The 16,645-nt window shown below is 45.2% G+C and overlaps 1 protein-coding gene across 1 annotated transcript in view; it reads left to right on the top strand.

Moving 5' to 3' along the window:
* The window catches only part of RHAG (Rh associated glycoprotein), a 91,909-nt gene extending 75,471 nt beyond the window's left edge, over window positions 1-16,438 (top strand). The window contains exon 10 of the mRNA XM_088467320.1: window positions 13,833-16,438. Within this exon, the coding sequence (XP_088323446.1) occupies window positions 13,833-13,904 (72 nt within the window). The 3' untranslated portion in view covers window positions 13,905-16,438. The remainder of the gene's footprint in view (window positions 1-13,832) is intronic.
* The last annotated feature ends 207 nt before the right edge of the window (window positions 16,439-16,645 follow it).

The raw sequence follows: 16,645 nt of genomic DNA, 5'->3' as shown, positions 1-16,645 counted from the left end.
TAGAAGAGATGTGGTATATTTTGAAAACATTCATGATGTTGACATTAATAAAGGTTATATGCTGATAACTGATATAATGTCGACATGATTAGAATGTCAACAAAACATCCCTGGTCACCTAGTGGTGGCTTACCTGCTCCGGTGGTTCCGGAAGTTGCAGCGGTGTCTTCCGGGTCCGATGGTGACTACTGGCTGATGCTTCATATTGCTAATCCTAACCTCTAACCCTCCCCCTAGTGCCACTTCCTCTTTAATGCTATGGAGGATACCCTGATGAAGTTGTTGCTTTAGCTGTCTATGGAAAGCATTTAAGACAAGTCTGGGTACTCAGTAACATAATATTGGCTGGCTGTAGCAACCAATAACAACCTTCATAAAATATTCATAAAACATTCAGTACTACTGTCACCCAAACACCTTGCATGCCCTGTCACTCGGTATAAAGGTAAGCCTGCAGAGATGTCTAGCGCGATTCTCAAGTTAATTATCAGATAATGTTCTACACCTACCCTACCCCATGCTCTGGGGCCTACTTATAATTTACTATTTGCCGGATGTCCCCCAAATACTGCTGTTACCCTCAAATATTAAGGAACCCTCCCCGTTGTACCATTGAGGTTATCTCCAACAGCCAAACATTGACTGTGGGGGACCAGAGCCAGGAAGCAGGGGGATGGCATTACGCTATCACACTGCCCAGGACGGGCTCTTGTCGAAACCCGTCTCCTGGCAAAAGGATTTTAGTAAAGTTGCGTGAAGATCGTCATCTTCACTTTGCCAATGTACACAAAAAGGCATGTGCAGGAGATAAGCACCTCGGGTTGGGTATGGGATGACCTGTTGAGGAGTTTTCGCTAGAGTGACTAACTCCCAGGGATGGACACTGGAAGCGCGGTATCACATGGTTGCCGGATTTCCGCCATCAAATACAGCGATGCAATGGCAAGTAGCCAGTTCTGTATCTAACCTCCCCCGTAGTGCCTAAACCTAACCTCCCTCTCCCAGCACCCTAAACCTAACCTCCCCCCTTAGTGCCTAACCTTAATCCTCCCCTTAACCTCGTTACTTAGCTCCGGGATGCCGGCTGTCGGAATGGCTGCACCAGGATTCTGATAGGTATCGGGACTCCGGCGCCGGTATTCTAAGCGCCAGCATCCACATTTTCGGGACACTGACCATATCCCGACACCTGCACGCATCTGCTCTCCAAGTCATCTCCATCACCACCATCGGTAGCAGCCCCCGGCCAGTCTGTGTAAGCCGAAGCTCACTCAGATTGGCCGTAGAAACTGGTCACCCGGGTCCAGGAATTCTGCGTTCGACAATGGCAGACTCTGGGCTCGGCATACCTGCACAACGGGGGGCATAGAACGGCTCCTGGTCTACGCCACGACAATCATACTGCAGCTAAGGGTACTGCGAGCGATCACGCAGAACCCGTTCTGCAAATACGCAGACATGGTCCTAAAGAGCGTATTTGTACGTAAACCATCATTTATGGAATTTACCTGATAAATGTTGCCACTCCCAGCTACAGGCTGACAAGTAACACTGCCACTGACGATCTGCTGTACCCTGCATCAATAGAGATACCAGGCACTAATGTTTATTCAATACCACAACAGTATCATAAATTATCACATACAGCACTTGCTACTCACATGAAAAGGGAAGGGGGGGAGGGCGGAACCCATGAAAAATAGAGGAAAACCAAAGACAAACCGGAGCAGCGCTAAACTGTGGTAATAATGTTATTTATACTCCATTAGTTATTTAGATACACAATTTAAAATACATACATATTATAATAACAAACATCTCACAATAAAGGAACCAGAAAGTACATATGTGTGAATATGTCACAATGAACTAAGGGCCTGATTCAGAGCCGGTCGCTATTTGCGGTCGTTCGTTCAAAAAAAGGCGGTGGCTATTCAAATGAACCATTCGCTCTTTGCGGTCTGTTCACGCCTCTAGGTCTGAACGAGCGAACAAAACTTGTGGTCGTTTTTAGGGAAACTACGCCCCCTGGCCGCTCGCATCCTACGTCATGTCCGCTATTTATTAGCTTAATCGAGTACATCGACCAGGGTATGAGCTGCTCGCTATTCTTGTGGTTGGTTTTTGCTACCACAATTTTGTGAGCAGTTTTGGCTATAAAATAACCCAGTGACGTGGTCAATGACGCTGCTGTATTAATTATGCACACCCATAAAACGCCCGTTTTGACCTTTAAGCACGCCTGCGATCGGATCTCCACTCCCCGTTTTCAAGCACCTTCCCCTGTTACCACCCACATACGCCTCTTTCTGTCACTCAAATTATCAGGCATTCGCTATTTTGCGAGCACATGAATTTCGGCCGCACTGACTGGTTCGCGCATGCGTATAACGATCCGTACGCATGCGCAGTTGGGCAAACATCGCTTGGAGCGAACGAGCGGCCGCTTACGAGCGGCTCTGAATCAGGCCCTAAGGGGTCTATTTACTAAGCCTTACATGCAGATAAAGTGAATGGTGATAAGGTACAAGCCAATCAGCTCCTATCTGTCATGTCACAGGCTGTGGGCCTGATTCAGAGCTGCTCGTAAGCGGCAGCTCGTTCGCTCTGAGCGCTGTTCGCACAACTGCGCATGCGTATGGGTCGTAATGCGCATGCATAAACCTGTCATTGCGGTCGGAAATCGTGCGCTCGCAAAACAGCGAGGGGCTGCTAATTTGATTGACAGAATGTACCGTTTGTGTGTGGTAACAGGGGAAGGTGCTTGAAAACGGGGGTGTGGAGATCCGAACGCAGGCGTGCTTAACGGTCAAAAGGGCGTTTAATGGGAGTGCATAATTAGTAAAGGAGCGTCATCGACCACGTCACTTGGTTGTCTTTTAGCCTGATCTGCTCGCAGTGATAGCGGTAGGAAAAAGCTACCATAAGCACTGCGAGCAGTTCAGATGCCTTTTGATGTTCCCGATTAATCTAATAAATACCGGAGATGACGTGTGATGCCAACGGCAAAGGGGCATCTTTACAAAATAGCGAGCGCATGTTTTCGTTCGCTCGCTCAGACATAGAGGCGTCAACAAACTGCAAAGAGCGAGCGCTCAATTTAAATAGCCCGCCCCTTTTTTGGAACGACCGTCCGCAAATAGCGTCTGGGTCTGAATCAGGCCCTGTGTTTGAAAAAAACCCTCCCCCACCTCCCTCTATGTGTTTTTATGCAGGGACCTAGCATTTGACTGCACCAAGTAACAGGCAGAATCAAAAGAAAGTCCTATCTATATTTATATAGTGTCAGTTTATTTGGGGTGACCGTTAGGGCGTGGGGCCCCCTGAGCTGTTCTGGCTGGGCCTCTTCAGAGCATCACCACTTAATACACAGTCACTTTTTATAACACTTCTTATATTTGTTTATTATTCATGTATTTTTTCACATATATTTTTTACCTTTATTACTATTTCCAACACTCATTAGCTACTTTCACGCACCTGATACATCATAACACTTCACTGGCAGTCTATTTTTTCGTGTGATACCCTGGGGAGGTCTTTCGGGGTGCCCTGCGCCCCAGATGTGAACCTCAGAGTGTTAGGGACCTGTACGACGAGGTAACCTGGATGCTGGGGGCAGGCCCGTATCATTGGCCACTGATATGCTAACTACCTATGTAATTGTGTTTAATTACGAAATACATTTAATTTTGAACAGTAATGATCGTACAGTGCATCTGCAACTCCTTTTCCTGTGTATATAGCTTTAAAATCTCTGCATGATAGCACCTCTCATTACTATTAGGGGGTGCAGTCTAGAACCCCTGCCCATACTGAGTTTGACAAATGACAGTTAGGAGCTGGTTGGTTGGCACCTTATCTCCGCTGAATTTATCTCCATCCAAGCTGGCTTAGTAAATAGACCCCTTAGTCAGAAATGTACGCAGACATGATGGTTTGAGTGTACACAATCCAGTTGTTGGGGGACAGGGTATGCACATGAACTGTTCCACGCATGTGTGGAGCAAGTCCTGGGTGTTAGCATGTACTGTGCCCAAGCCGCAGTGTGTCATTTGGGGGGCAGGGAGAAGGCATGTCACCCCTTTTTCCTGGGAGTGCCAGGGACTGTGGGCCTGATTCAGACCCGGTCGCAAGCACTGAGCGCTCGCAAGTGGGTCGATGGTGGCCCAGAGCGCATGCACACGACGGAGCCGGCTTCGTCGTGCGCATGCGCGAGACCCAGATAGCGACGGGCAATCCTTCGCTCCGGGTCTCGCACCAAAGTGCTGTCGATGTTGAGTGACAGCACGCCCCGTTTGGTGGGCAGGCCGGGGGGGTGGCTGCCCAGACGGAGGCGTTCACATGGGAATGCCTACCGTTTGGGGGCGGCCCCACTGACATCACAAGTGATGTCAGTGGGAGAGCTTCGGCTCTGTTTGAGCCGAAAGCTCTCTGGGGCTTGCGGCCACGAGACCCTACCAGAAGGGTCTCGCCGCAAGCCCGATGGTCGCGATGGTCTTGACCATCGCGACCATCATCCTGGTCGCTCGCATTAGCTGTGGGTGGCAACCCACAGCAATGCGAGCGGCCAGGAGGCCGCTCCATAAAAAAAAAGATGCCCTGATTCAGAGCGAGCACTCTGTCAGAATGTCCGGCTCTGAATCAGGGCCTGTGTCTCAGGACGCAGATTTCCTGGCCTTGCAAGCGCCAGGCTGAGCAAGCTTTGGATTACCAGCCGGGCCAAAGCAGCAATGGTGATCTGACTGCGATGGCGATCTGTGGCAGTGTCTGTGGACGATGCTCTCGAATCGCACATGCAGCAAGGAGATGTGTATTTCCTACATAAAATGCTGCATTTTAATTTCAGTTGGATGGTATTGCGTAGGCCGCTTGCTGTGCAATACCGACCATCTCTGTAACAAGCCCTAAGTGTAATGTGTGCACACACAAAAAAAACTATTGATTCCAATGGAATATAGCTGAGCACCTTAAAGCCAGTGGTAGTACATGAGGCAGGGGCGTATCTATAATGTGTGCGGGGAACACGGGCCCCTGGGTCCAGGAGGGCCCCGCACCGCACACCCTGCACCCATAATAATACTTACCTCTCCGGAGTCCCACGTTGGCGCGGGCGTCCGGGCTGTAAAACGACTGGAAAATGGTCTCGGCGCCCATTTTCCCGTTGTTTGCTCATGCGCAGTACAGGGAAAATGGCCCCCGCAGCCATTTTCCCAGTGACCTTTGCATACACTATAGACTCTGGGCACACTCTAGTGCCCAGAGTCCATTACTCTGGCGCTGGGCGCGCACAGCTCAGTGCACTGCCGGCCGCCGGGAGGAGAGGAGGGGGCCCATGTCGGAGACTGCACACGGGCCCCCTCCTCTCTAGAAACTCCCCTGACATGAGGTAAGTACCAATAGCCATTTTCATACTCCACCATATGTAAGTTAGTCCTCTGATGAAACTACGTGTCACAACTCACAGGAGGGTAGCGGATGCAACCCATATTTAGGGATTGACGTAACCTATTTCTGAGGAGCAGAGTCTAATGTGCCAGCGGTATTCACCAGGGATCCTCGCAAGAAGGTATGGACTTGGCTGCGTCCAACACACAGGTCGCGGCACTCAGATAAGGCTCCCTTATTCAGGCGCTGATGTACTCTGGATGGAGTGAAAATAAGCATAGTCGACAAGTCGGATCAGAACCAAACGAGCAAGACGGTACCAGGGAGCAGACGTATGCGGGTCACGGAGGATAGCCGAGGTCAGAACCAGATATCAAACACAGTACCAAGGGAGCAGACGAAATCACAAGCAGAGCAAAGGTCAGGAGTCATAAGTCAAATACACAGGAATGCTGGAGCAAGGAATTGGAGCCTATACTCCGGCACCTGTCAGTTGCCAGAGACTCCGTCTTATAGAGAGGAGTTCAAATCTCGCGCCAAACGTGATTCTCGTTTGGTGCGTCTGTCCCTTTAAATCTACCTGCAGGACGGCGTGCGTGCCGCTAGGGGAGCCGCGGCCGCCTGCGCACAGCCACAACAGCGGGAGCCAGAGGCAGCAGGCATCTGTGACAGGAAATGTGACAGGAAGCCATAGAGGGCTTCATCGGCAGCGGGTACCGGGATCTCCCTGCCCGCCGGGGAACTAGTGCTTCCCAAACCAGTAAGTGATGACCGGTGTCCGGCACACTGTGACACTACCATTTCCGATTGGTTGAGAAACGCATTAGTAGACCGAACTCCCGGAAGTGGTGTGATGAATTATTACCACACATCAGGCCACGTCCGTTTTCCAGGCAGAAATCTGCACCATAAAATACACAAACAATGGAGCGCTATCACAAAATAGGCCTAATCAATACACCTGAAAATAGGCAATAAAAACAGTTTAGTAATCCATGGTGGACCAAAAAAAAGGTAGAGAATAGTAAGAGAACACAAAAAAACAAATAAAAAGGCAATATAAAAATACATACAAATATTACAATAAAAAATACATGCAGATTAGAATTGTAAAAAGCTTCTTTCACATTCACAGTTAAATTAGACATGTGGACCCTTTTTATTTAATCTGTGCTAGTTTGGAACACTGGGCCTGATTCAGAGCCGGACGCTATTTGCGGACGGTCGTTCTGAAAAAGGGGCCGGATATTTAAATAGAGAGCTCACTCTTTGCGGTCTGTTGACGCCTCTATGTCTGAACGAGCGAACGAAACATGCGCTCGCTATTTTGTAAAGACGTCCCCTGGCCGCTCGCATCATACGTCATCTCCGCTATTTATTAGATTAATCGAGTACATCGAAAGGCGTATGAACTGCTCGCTATTGTTGTGGTAGTATTTTCCTACCGCAATAATGCGAGCAGTTCAGGCTAAAAGACAACCAAGTGACGTGGTCGATGACGCTGCTTTGTTAATTATGCACACCCTTAAAACGCCCGTTTTGACCGTTTGGCACGCCTGCGTTCGGATCTCCACTCCCCATTTTCAAGCACCTTCCCCTGTTACCACCCACAAACGCCTCATCCTGTCACTCAAATTAGCAGGCATTCGCTATTTTGCGAGTACACGATTTCCGACTGCACTGACTGGTTGGCGCATGCGCATTACGACCCATACGCATGCGCAGATGTGCAAACATCGCTCGGAGCGAACGAGCGGCCTCTTACGAGCGGCTCTGAATCAGGCCCACTGTTGCCAGTTCGTATCAATTGTGTCCTAAAACAGATACAATGTAAGGGAATGGTAACTCCTCCAATCTCTCACTCCCACTTCTGAGTGTCAGAACAAACTGGTTGGATTTATTTTATATGCATATAATAGCCATTGCTTAAAGGGATTTCAACAGGTCTCAGGACCTCATTCAGAGTCAGTCGAAGCGGCCTCACGGTCGTATGGGAAAAGGGGCCGGATATGCAAATAATGTGCTCGCATGTTGCGTCCCTAAGTTCGGATCGTTAGCTGCCCGACCAAGGGGAGGAAGCGGCCGGAAGACAAAAAATACGCCCCCTTCTCGTACGCATTACACGTCATCTCCGGCCATATAAGGATTAATCAAGACCATCGGGAACCATCGGAACTGGTCGTAGAGCTTAAGGTTGACCATACCCTAACTTAAGCACTACGATCATGTCAGTGTAAAAACCTCCCATGTCACATGTGCCATGACACTACTTTGTTAATTATGCACTCCCATAAAACGCCGTTCGCATAATTAGGCACGCCTGCGTTCGGATCTCCACTCCCCGTTTTCAAGCACCTTCCCCTGTTACCACCCACAAACGCCTCAATCTGTCACTCAAACTACCAACCTGGCTGTGTTCAAGGAGAGAGAAATTTCTGATCGTAGCGGCTAGTTTGCGCACGCGCATTGCGAACTTTACGCATGCTCAGTTTAGCGAACATCGGTGGCGTACGACCGTGCGGCCGCTTCGACCGACTCTGAATGAGGTCCTCAGTCCTTTTGCACATAATCTCATCTGGTGAAAAAATAATTAGAGCTTTCAAGGAAAATATATGAATTTTCCCAATAAAACACCGGTGTTAAATCTCCTATGAATTTGGAGTCACCTGCAGAGAGAAAGTACCGACCTCAGTTTATAAATTGAACATTCACCAGAGATTGTAATATTAGAACATGGACACAAATCAGACAACTGTGACTTGTAGTGGAAGAGGCTTATCTGTGGGATGTAGTCATGTGACCGGTGGCCGCAAGGCCTAAATGGTTAGGTTTAGGGAGAGGTAAGGGAGCGTTAGGGTTAGGCACCCCCGGGGGTAGAGTAGGGTTAGGCACTAGGGCGGGGAGGTTAGTTATAGGGAGGATTAAAACCGAAAAAAGAAAATTTACTAGCATTATTATTATTCTAAGAAAAATAATTATAATAGACAGGTATCACCATACAAAATAAATACAAAAACATTATTTCCAAGAATTATATAAAACATCCCAAAAATGTAGTACCAGTCAAACATATCACTTGGGATGATCATTCAGATCGAATAGGTATATTCACATTGTTTCACCAAGATAATAAAAATGGTAACTCTGTTATTTATCAAGACAGACAAGATATATACAAATAGTAATAATCATATTCCTCATAATAATATTCAGTATACTTGAACCCAGACATAAACTATGTCTGTACTTCAAATTAGTTATTTTTTATTTAATATTCAAAGAAAGAATCTATTTGATCAGACACAGATATACTGTATGTCAGGAGTAAATAAAAAATATCCATAGAATAAGTCCATCACTAGAAATGTAAACAGTAACATGAGAAAAGATATACACTAATAAAATACTAATATTAACAGAAGAGATTTTCAGATCTATGTTACAGCAGTCCAAAAGAAATAATAGAAATGTTATGTAAGACAAAAATGTAAATGAAAAATAAATAAAATTCAGATCAAACAGCCAAGGAATCCGTTTATCAATAATCTGATGTAACCGTCCAAAGATTTTCATTATGGATATAAAGCATATAGATTTAATAAAGCTTGGAGAGAGATAAAATTGGAGATAAATAGCACCAACCAATCAGCTCCTAACTGTCACTTTACAGGCTGTGTTTGAAAAATGACAGTTAGGAGCTGATTGGTTGGTACTATTTATTTCCAATTTTATCTCTCTCCAGCCTTATTAAATCTCCCCCATAGTCCAAACTGTACAATTGAATGGATAAGTCAGAAGTAAATGTATGTTATTATATTACTATTTCTTTCTTACTTTACTTATATCAGAAAAAAATAACCTGAAGAAAGGGGGAGGGACTAGCGGAAGGTAAGGAGAGGTAGAGGTGTATGGTGGTCACCCTAATGAAGTAGGAAATCTCTTCCGACGAAAAGCCTAATGCTGTCCATCCACTACTAGATGCGGGGACGACCACACGATTACCACATCATAATCGTGCCATCGTACCCCTAGGGGTGAAGTGCATACACTGAATGTTCATACTTTCAGTGTATGCAGATCAATCATCCCCGAACACGGCAACCTGACGGCGGTCGTCAGGTTGACCGTCATGTTCAGGCGATGATAGATATTAAAAACGACCAGCGGGCACAAGCGCATCGCTGGTCGTTTGTAACATTTTACTGCCCGATTTGCGGGCGATTACCAAGTGATTGAGCGATAATGACGGTCGTTATCGCTCAATCACTAGGTTTAATCGCCTAGTGGATGGGCAGCTTAAGGTGTTGGTTCGAATTGAAGTTGAATAATCTAGGCTTTCAGTCCAAATCTACCAGGACCCTAAAATAATGACACTAAGATGTCAGATAATATCCATATAATGATCTTAGGGGGTTCTAATACACTACTATAGGAGGAATTCAGGATCCCTTCAAGCTTGGGAATAAGTAACTGCTGGGATTATCATATATTAATAAGTAAATATTCATATTCCAGCTTTTAGTGGAAAATCTGACACACTGGGAGGACAAACAGACACACTTGCAATTCATCACAAAACATGCTTTATCGGCTCTGTGCGAATGATTCTTACAAACATTATATTACACACTTGTTAGCAATAATATGTGTGATAATCAAAATGCAGACAAATAACACACAATATAGTGTAAAGCATAATTTTTTGGTATAGCTGCACTCTTATCACTGTTATTGAATTCACTTCACTCCAGGAACAGACACACATAGGGTTTTATCATACGCAATGAGTGATAAAACTCGCTGTGTATGATAATGGTGCTCCAGCCAATCAGCTCCCAACTGTCATCTGTTTGAAAAATGACAGTTGGGAGCTGATTGGCTGGAGCACCATTTATCATCCGCCACGAGTTTTAAAACTCATTGTGTATGATAAAACTCGTTGATAAATGGGCCCCATAGGGCTTAATTTGCACGTGGTTTCCAATGAGCCCACATTCTGAGTACTAAGCCTCGGGAGTATATTTACTAAAGTGCGGGTTTTTACAAGTGGAGATGTAAATAGGAAACAATCAGATTCTACTTATCATTTATCTAGTACCTTATAGAAGATAATAGCTTGTATCTTATTGGTTGTTAAGGGCAACATCTCCACTTCTAAAAACCCGCACTTTATTAAATATACCCTTGGAGAGAGATAAGGTACCAACTAATCAGCCCCTAACTGTCACTTTTACAGGCTATGAAAAATGACAGTTGGGAGCTGATTGGCTGGAGCACCATTTCTCATCGGCCACGAGTTTTAAAACTCATTGTGTATGATAAAACTTGTTGATAAATGGGCCCTATAGAGCTTAATTTGCACATGGTTTCCAATGAGCCCACATTCTGGACCTCATTCAGAGTCGGTCAAAGCAGCCGCATGGTCGTACGTCATCGATGTTCGCTGTACTGCGCATGCGTAAAGTTCGCAATGCGCGTGCGCAAACTAGCCGCTACGATCAGAAATTTCTCTCTCCTTGAACACAGCCAGGTCGGTAGTTTGAGTGACAGATGGAGGCGTTTGTGGGTGGTAACAGGGGAAGGTGCTTGAAAACGGGGGAGTGGAGATCCGAACGCAGGCGTGCCTCATTATGCGAACGGTGTTTTATGGGAGTGCATACGGTTTATGGGAGTGCATAATTAACAAAATAGCGTCATGGCACATGTGACATGGGAGGTTTTTACACTGACATGATCGTAGAGCTTAAGAGAGGGTATGGTCAACCTTAAGCTCTACGACCAGTTCTGATAGTTCCCGATGGTCTTGATTAATCCTTATATGCCCGGAGATGACGTGCAATGCGTACGAGAAGGGGGAGTTTTTTTTTTAATTCCGGCCACTTCCTCCCCTTGGTCGGCCAGCTACCGATCAGAACTTAGGGACGCAACTTGCGAGGGAATCATTTGCATATCCGGACCCTTTTCCCGACTCTGAATGAGGTCCTCTGAGTACTAAGCCTCGGGAGTATATTTACTAAAGTGCGAGATTTTACAAGTGGAGATGTCCATAGGAACCAATCAGATTCTACTTATCATTTATCTAGTACCTTATAGAAGATAATAGCTTGTATCTTATTGGTTGTTAAGGGCAACATCTCCACTTCTAAAAACCCGCACTTTATTAAATATACCCTTGGAGAGAGATAAGGTACCAACTAATCAGCCCCTAACTGTCACTTTTACAGGCTATGAAAAATGACAGTTAGTAGCTGATTGCTAGGTACTTTATCGTCATCCACTTTATCTCTCTCCAAGGTTTAGTAAATAGACCCCTGAGTGCAAATGGATTGCAAATGGAATCCTAATGCGCTATACACGCGTTAATGAGGGATTGCGAATGCACCATCCCACGTTTATTGCACCAATCATCGTCATCGGCACTTACACCCCGCCCCATGCCAGGTGCAGGAGATCTGTCTGAAAATGGCGTCCTAAATCCTTCCAATCCAGAAGCATTCGGCCTACGTGGATCTCAGAATCAGACCCATAATGGTTAATTGCATTGGTTTTACGGTCTAGTGACCAATTTAATCATGAGGACTTGCGTGATAGAAAACTGTTTTCTGAACACATTCAATGTGTACTTTGGAGCAACACCAAACTTTCTTTTATTACTGTTGGATGGATTACAAGCAGGGTGTTGGTTACAGAACGCTGAACATACCATAAAGGATTTGTTTCTTACAGAAAATGGTTGGATCAGTTACACCATCTGTGATGGCCGAGTCCGACCCTCCCAAATACAGGTCTTAGCGCATGGGGGTGGACATACTTTGTTAATGATGGCAGCCTAATAGTCAGTGATACTTCTCATTTATTTATTCAAAGTATAATTTTATATATATATATATATATATATATATAAATATATATAATAAGTGCCAAGATACTGTATTCCACAGCACTTTACAATTAGGTACAAATCCAGTAATAAAACAAGACTGACAGAGAGGTCGTAGGGCCTTGCTCACAAGCTTACACTCTATAGAACAATCAGAGTTTGATACATGAGGCTAAATTACACCTGGGACACGATTCAAGGTGGACTCACTGCCTAGGTCCGACGTAGTGGAGCATTTATTTGCTACTGCAATCGCTTCTACGTTGCACCACGCGTGCATCCCGATTGTGTCTGTGCAGAGTAGTAGTTGCAATTTCAGGGACATACTAGGGCCTATTCATCATGACATTATTATCACTAGTAATAATTACGATTTAAACTTGCTGCGTGTTTAAAAAATCTTTTGGAGGCATTCATCATGCCTCATTCATCATGCCTCCCTAACAAAAGTATCACTTCTGAAAATCTGCAGTTTTTGTGGAGTCAGTTTTATGGAAAAGCAATACAGGACAAGTATCCATAAACATTTCCTCACTGTGTCTGCCCCCCACCTATTCCCCACTTTCTTTAGCTGGACTTGCATGTAAATCTTCACAGGCTACCGTGTAAACAGCAGCCTGAGAAGATTATCGGGGGCTGTACGCCATCTTAGGGTGCCGTACAGTTTCTCAGTCAAGTACCTGAAAAAAAAAAGCATTTTCAGAACTTGATGAATTTCATAATTTCTACATCCCCATTCTAAAGTATACACTAAAGTATAGGGACTGTGGAAATTATGGAGGCACAGTTGTCACCAGGAGATATCTCCTGCGTTACAGGAATGATGAATGGGGCTGACACTTAAATTATACAAAAGTAGGTGATGATGTTATTTTTCACCTGCTTTTCTATAAATTAAGTGATGATGAATAAACCCCACAGGGAGAAGTATATTGAAACTGTAGCTGGTGTTCTTGGGCGGTGAGAGGGAGGTGGCTTAGAACATGTACGGAGATGGGCGTGTTATGGGAGCAGCGCTGGCACTTCTGTTAAAGTTTTTGGATGCAGGAGATCAGGGGAAATAGTTTGAAGGCACAAGCAGTAAGTGTATACTCAACGGAAATGTTGGAATGACCCCAATGACAGTGAGAATGTCAGTGGATAAATAAAAATGCGAGAAGGAAACAGAGATTCTAAAGGAATTGTTGGCCTGGTGCATGAGGACAATAGATCGCAAAAACACACACAGAAAATGGTATGAAAGTTTGGATTGCATGTACTTCAAATGATGGGAACATGAGTAAAGTGACATTTGGTAGAACGTAAATGCACGAGTATCGATTTGCGATTTGCACAATAAAATCCCAGTACATCCCTCCTTCATTCTCCTGCATACTGGACACTCCTCCTGATCTTGGTGGCCCTGCCCTCTCCACGTGAAGTGGGCCTGCACAGGGCGTATTTTAGCCCTGCTACAGCCCTGTTTCCATCTGTCCTTTTGCACTTGCCCTAACATTACTGCATATTAGTTATTCCTTGTGATTTCACTAGCCAAGGTAGTAAGTAACGCTGTGTTTTCTTCTAGGTTCCTCTAGAGGAGGATGAACAAGAAAACCAATATCATGGAGAACATGGCAAGATCAAGGTGGACGCATAAACCGGGAACATCGTTATCGGCTCCTGTCCTCTCCCTGACGTTTTTTTAACTGAGTTTAGTAAAGACTTAAATTGTTGTCTGTTTTACAGTATACTGATAGCTGTAAAAAGACAGACTACTAATTAATGTATAAATGCATCTTCCAAGAGTTATGTCCTTGGGAAAGCGCCGTGCCTGATTCATTATATTTTGAGAATTGGGAAGGTTTACATCTATATTACACATCAAGGATATTTCACGTTGTTAGTCTTTCATTGTTATTTTTTATTACATAAGGTGTAACTGGTCAACACTGGGTGACATTTTAAGAGAAATTTTTTTTTTCGCTTACATTATACAGTAATATCCCAAAACCCCTCGCACGTAAATGCTAAGCCAACTAACGTAAACTTCCAATTCTAATTTCTTAGAGCAGGGGTGGGGAACCTTTTTTCTGCCAAGGGCCATGTTGATATATATAACATTACTCACGGGCCTGGTGCAGACCACGCCCCCTCTCCGTATGATGTCATAAGGGGCAGGGCCACAATCTCCGGTGATTACAACAATTCCCAGGGCAATCTCAGGTTGCTCCGGGGGGATGTAAGAGCAGCGGTGTGACCATCTGAAGGTTTCTAAGGCCGCTCCAGGTGGCACTGCTACATAGATTCTGGCTGTAGGGTGCCATTCTAGGCACATTGCTAGCCAGATGAGGCTACCAGAAAAAGCTCAGAGCGCCAGACCAAATGATTCCTAGAGCCTTATACGGCCCCCGGGCCTGAGGTTCCCCATCCCTGTCCTAGAGTAATGTTCCCTATAGCTTTGCATGTTGGTAACTGAATAATTAAAGCAGACATGTTCACGCTACCGTGTCGTACCAGGGCACTACAGCTATCTGGGTGGTAATGATAAGGGACCGGCAAAGAGGCGCAGGAAGCTGGATGTTGAGCACCTCTCCTGGCAGCAGCGCGCCTCACAACGCACCCCCAATGCGGAAGCATGAGCCGCCAAGGTAGCAACCGGCCCGCACCCGTGGACTTGTGCACTGCGTGGAGGTTCTGGTCACACCGCCGTTGGCACGGACCTGCCAGCACGCACCCATGTAGATAATATAGTAAAGAAATGATTCATGTAGAAGGCTGTGGTTTAGGAGATAGAAGGGAATATTTGTAATGAAGAAGTCATCTTTCTTCTCTTTGAAATATTAGGATTCATGATGAATCGCAGTCCCGCTTATTGCTATCGTACAGTATCGTTTACTTTAGGGAGGATTTACCATTAGTTAATGGAAGGGTAACAAATATGCCTATAATTCAAAAGAAAACCAAGGCATTTAAAATACAGGCATGATTAATGTATAGATTTTTCCATGTACTAATGATATATGTTAGTTTAGAATGAGCAGATATGCACAACTCCCAGCATTTTGTAGAGTCAATTCGGGACTCCTTGTGCGACCAAAAAGAAGGCTTCCCAGTAGGGCCGTGTCCTCACGGCACGCCCCAGTTTGCACCACTCCAGAGATGCTGGGTTGCCCCCAGGCTCGGGTCCCTGGACTGTGAACAGGTGTTGTGGGCATGCGCATGGCTTCTAGTCATCCGCCGCTCTGCTATGCATTGCAGAGCAGCGGTAGCAGTGCTGCCCCCAACTTTACCCTTTCAGAATTGAAAATGGGTTTCACACAAGTTTTTGATAGAATGAAACCAATTGCAACGATGCACAGTTACATCAGTGCATCACTAGGAGGGTGCGGACCTCAACGGGTGTCACATTCCAATGGGGTGACACCAAAATGCCGGATCCGGGGGCTGATGTTATTGTGCTGTGCCCAGCTCCCAGTCAATGAGGAGGAGCCGGCAGTGCAGGAGGAGCCTCTGCTGGCACGCCCCCATAGTGATGAAACCATGCTGCAAGGCCACGCCCCTTCACTGCGAGGTCACACACACTAGGTGTCTCCGACTCCAGTGACGCCAGTAAGTTCATTGGTGGCTTTATAATATGAAACAGTAAATGAAGGGGTCAATTCAGTTAGTGTGTTGCTGCTGGCAACGTGCCTATCGGATGTCATATTACATCTGCTGATATCGTGACTTTGCACAGGAAATTCAACGCATTTGGTACCGTAATGGTGAAATATGTGTGCACCTGCACATTGTCCCTGATTAAACTGATCTGAAAGTGTTAAAATTGCTAATATTATCAGAAGGCGGAATACTTTGCATTCACTTTTCTACCTTCAGTCATAACACAACATTATTGATGAAGGGTTGAGGATAGCATTGGAGTACTGCAGTAGACTAATCACTATCCAACGCTAAATACAATTTTGCAAAAAAATAAATGTAATCCTTTTTAACCTTTTTTACTGCAAATATTACTTAAATGTGATTTTTTTTTTATAGGAACCTAGAAACCACCCATAAAACTATCAGCTAGATGAACAATTATATAATGATATAATAATTGTTTTTACTCACAACAACCTGTACCTCAATGTCGTTTTCTGTATATGTGTTATACTCATCTGTACTAAATAAACTAAGCTGTTCCTAAGACCTGGAGCCTTGCCATTCTCTGTGACGCAATTCTGTTTATTCTAGATGACAATGCAGTAACTGCCGTCAGCAATATCTAACTACAGCCTGTCCCGCAATTGATGCCAACTCAAACATGTCGCTTGTCACACTGTACGCGGATAAAGTGTACATCACCTGCACCACAGTGTGAAAGGGAATAGGAGAACATTGTATTACGCTATTAAA

The sequence above is a fragment of the Taudactylus pleione genome, unplaced genomic scaffold (assembly GCF_031769625.1).
Source record: "Taudactylus pleione unplaced genomic scaffold, aTauple2 ptg000070l, whole genome shotgun sequence".
In the NCBI taxonomy this organism is placed as follows: Eukaryota; Metazoa; Chordata; class Amphibia; order Anura; family Myobatrachidae; genus Taudactylus; species Taudactylus pleione.
Note: the sequence above shows the minus strand (reverse complement) of the source record. Positions and strands in the feature narration are given on the sequence as shown.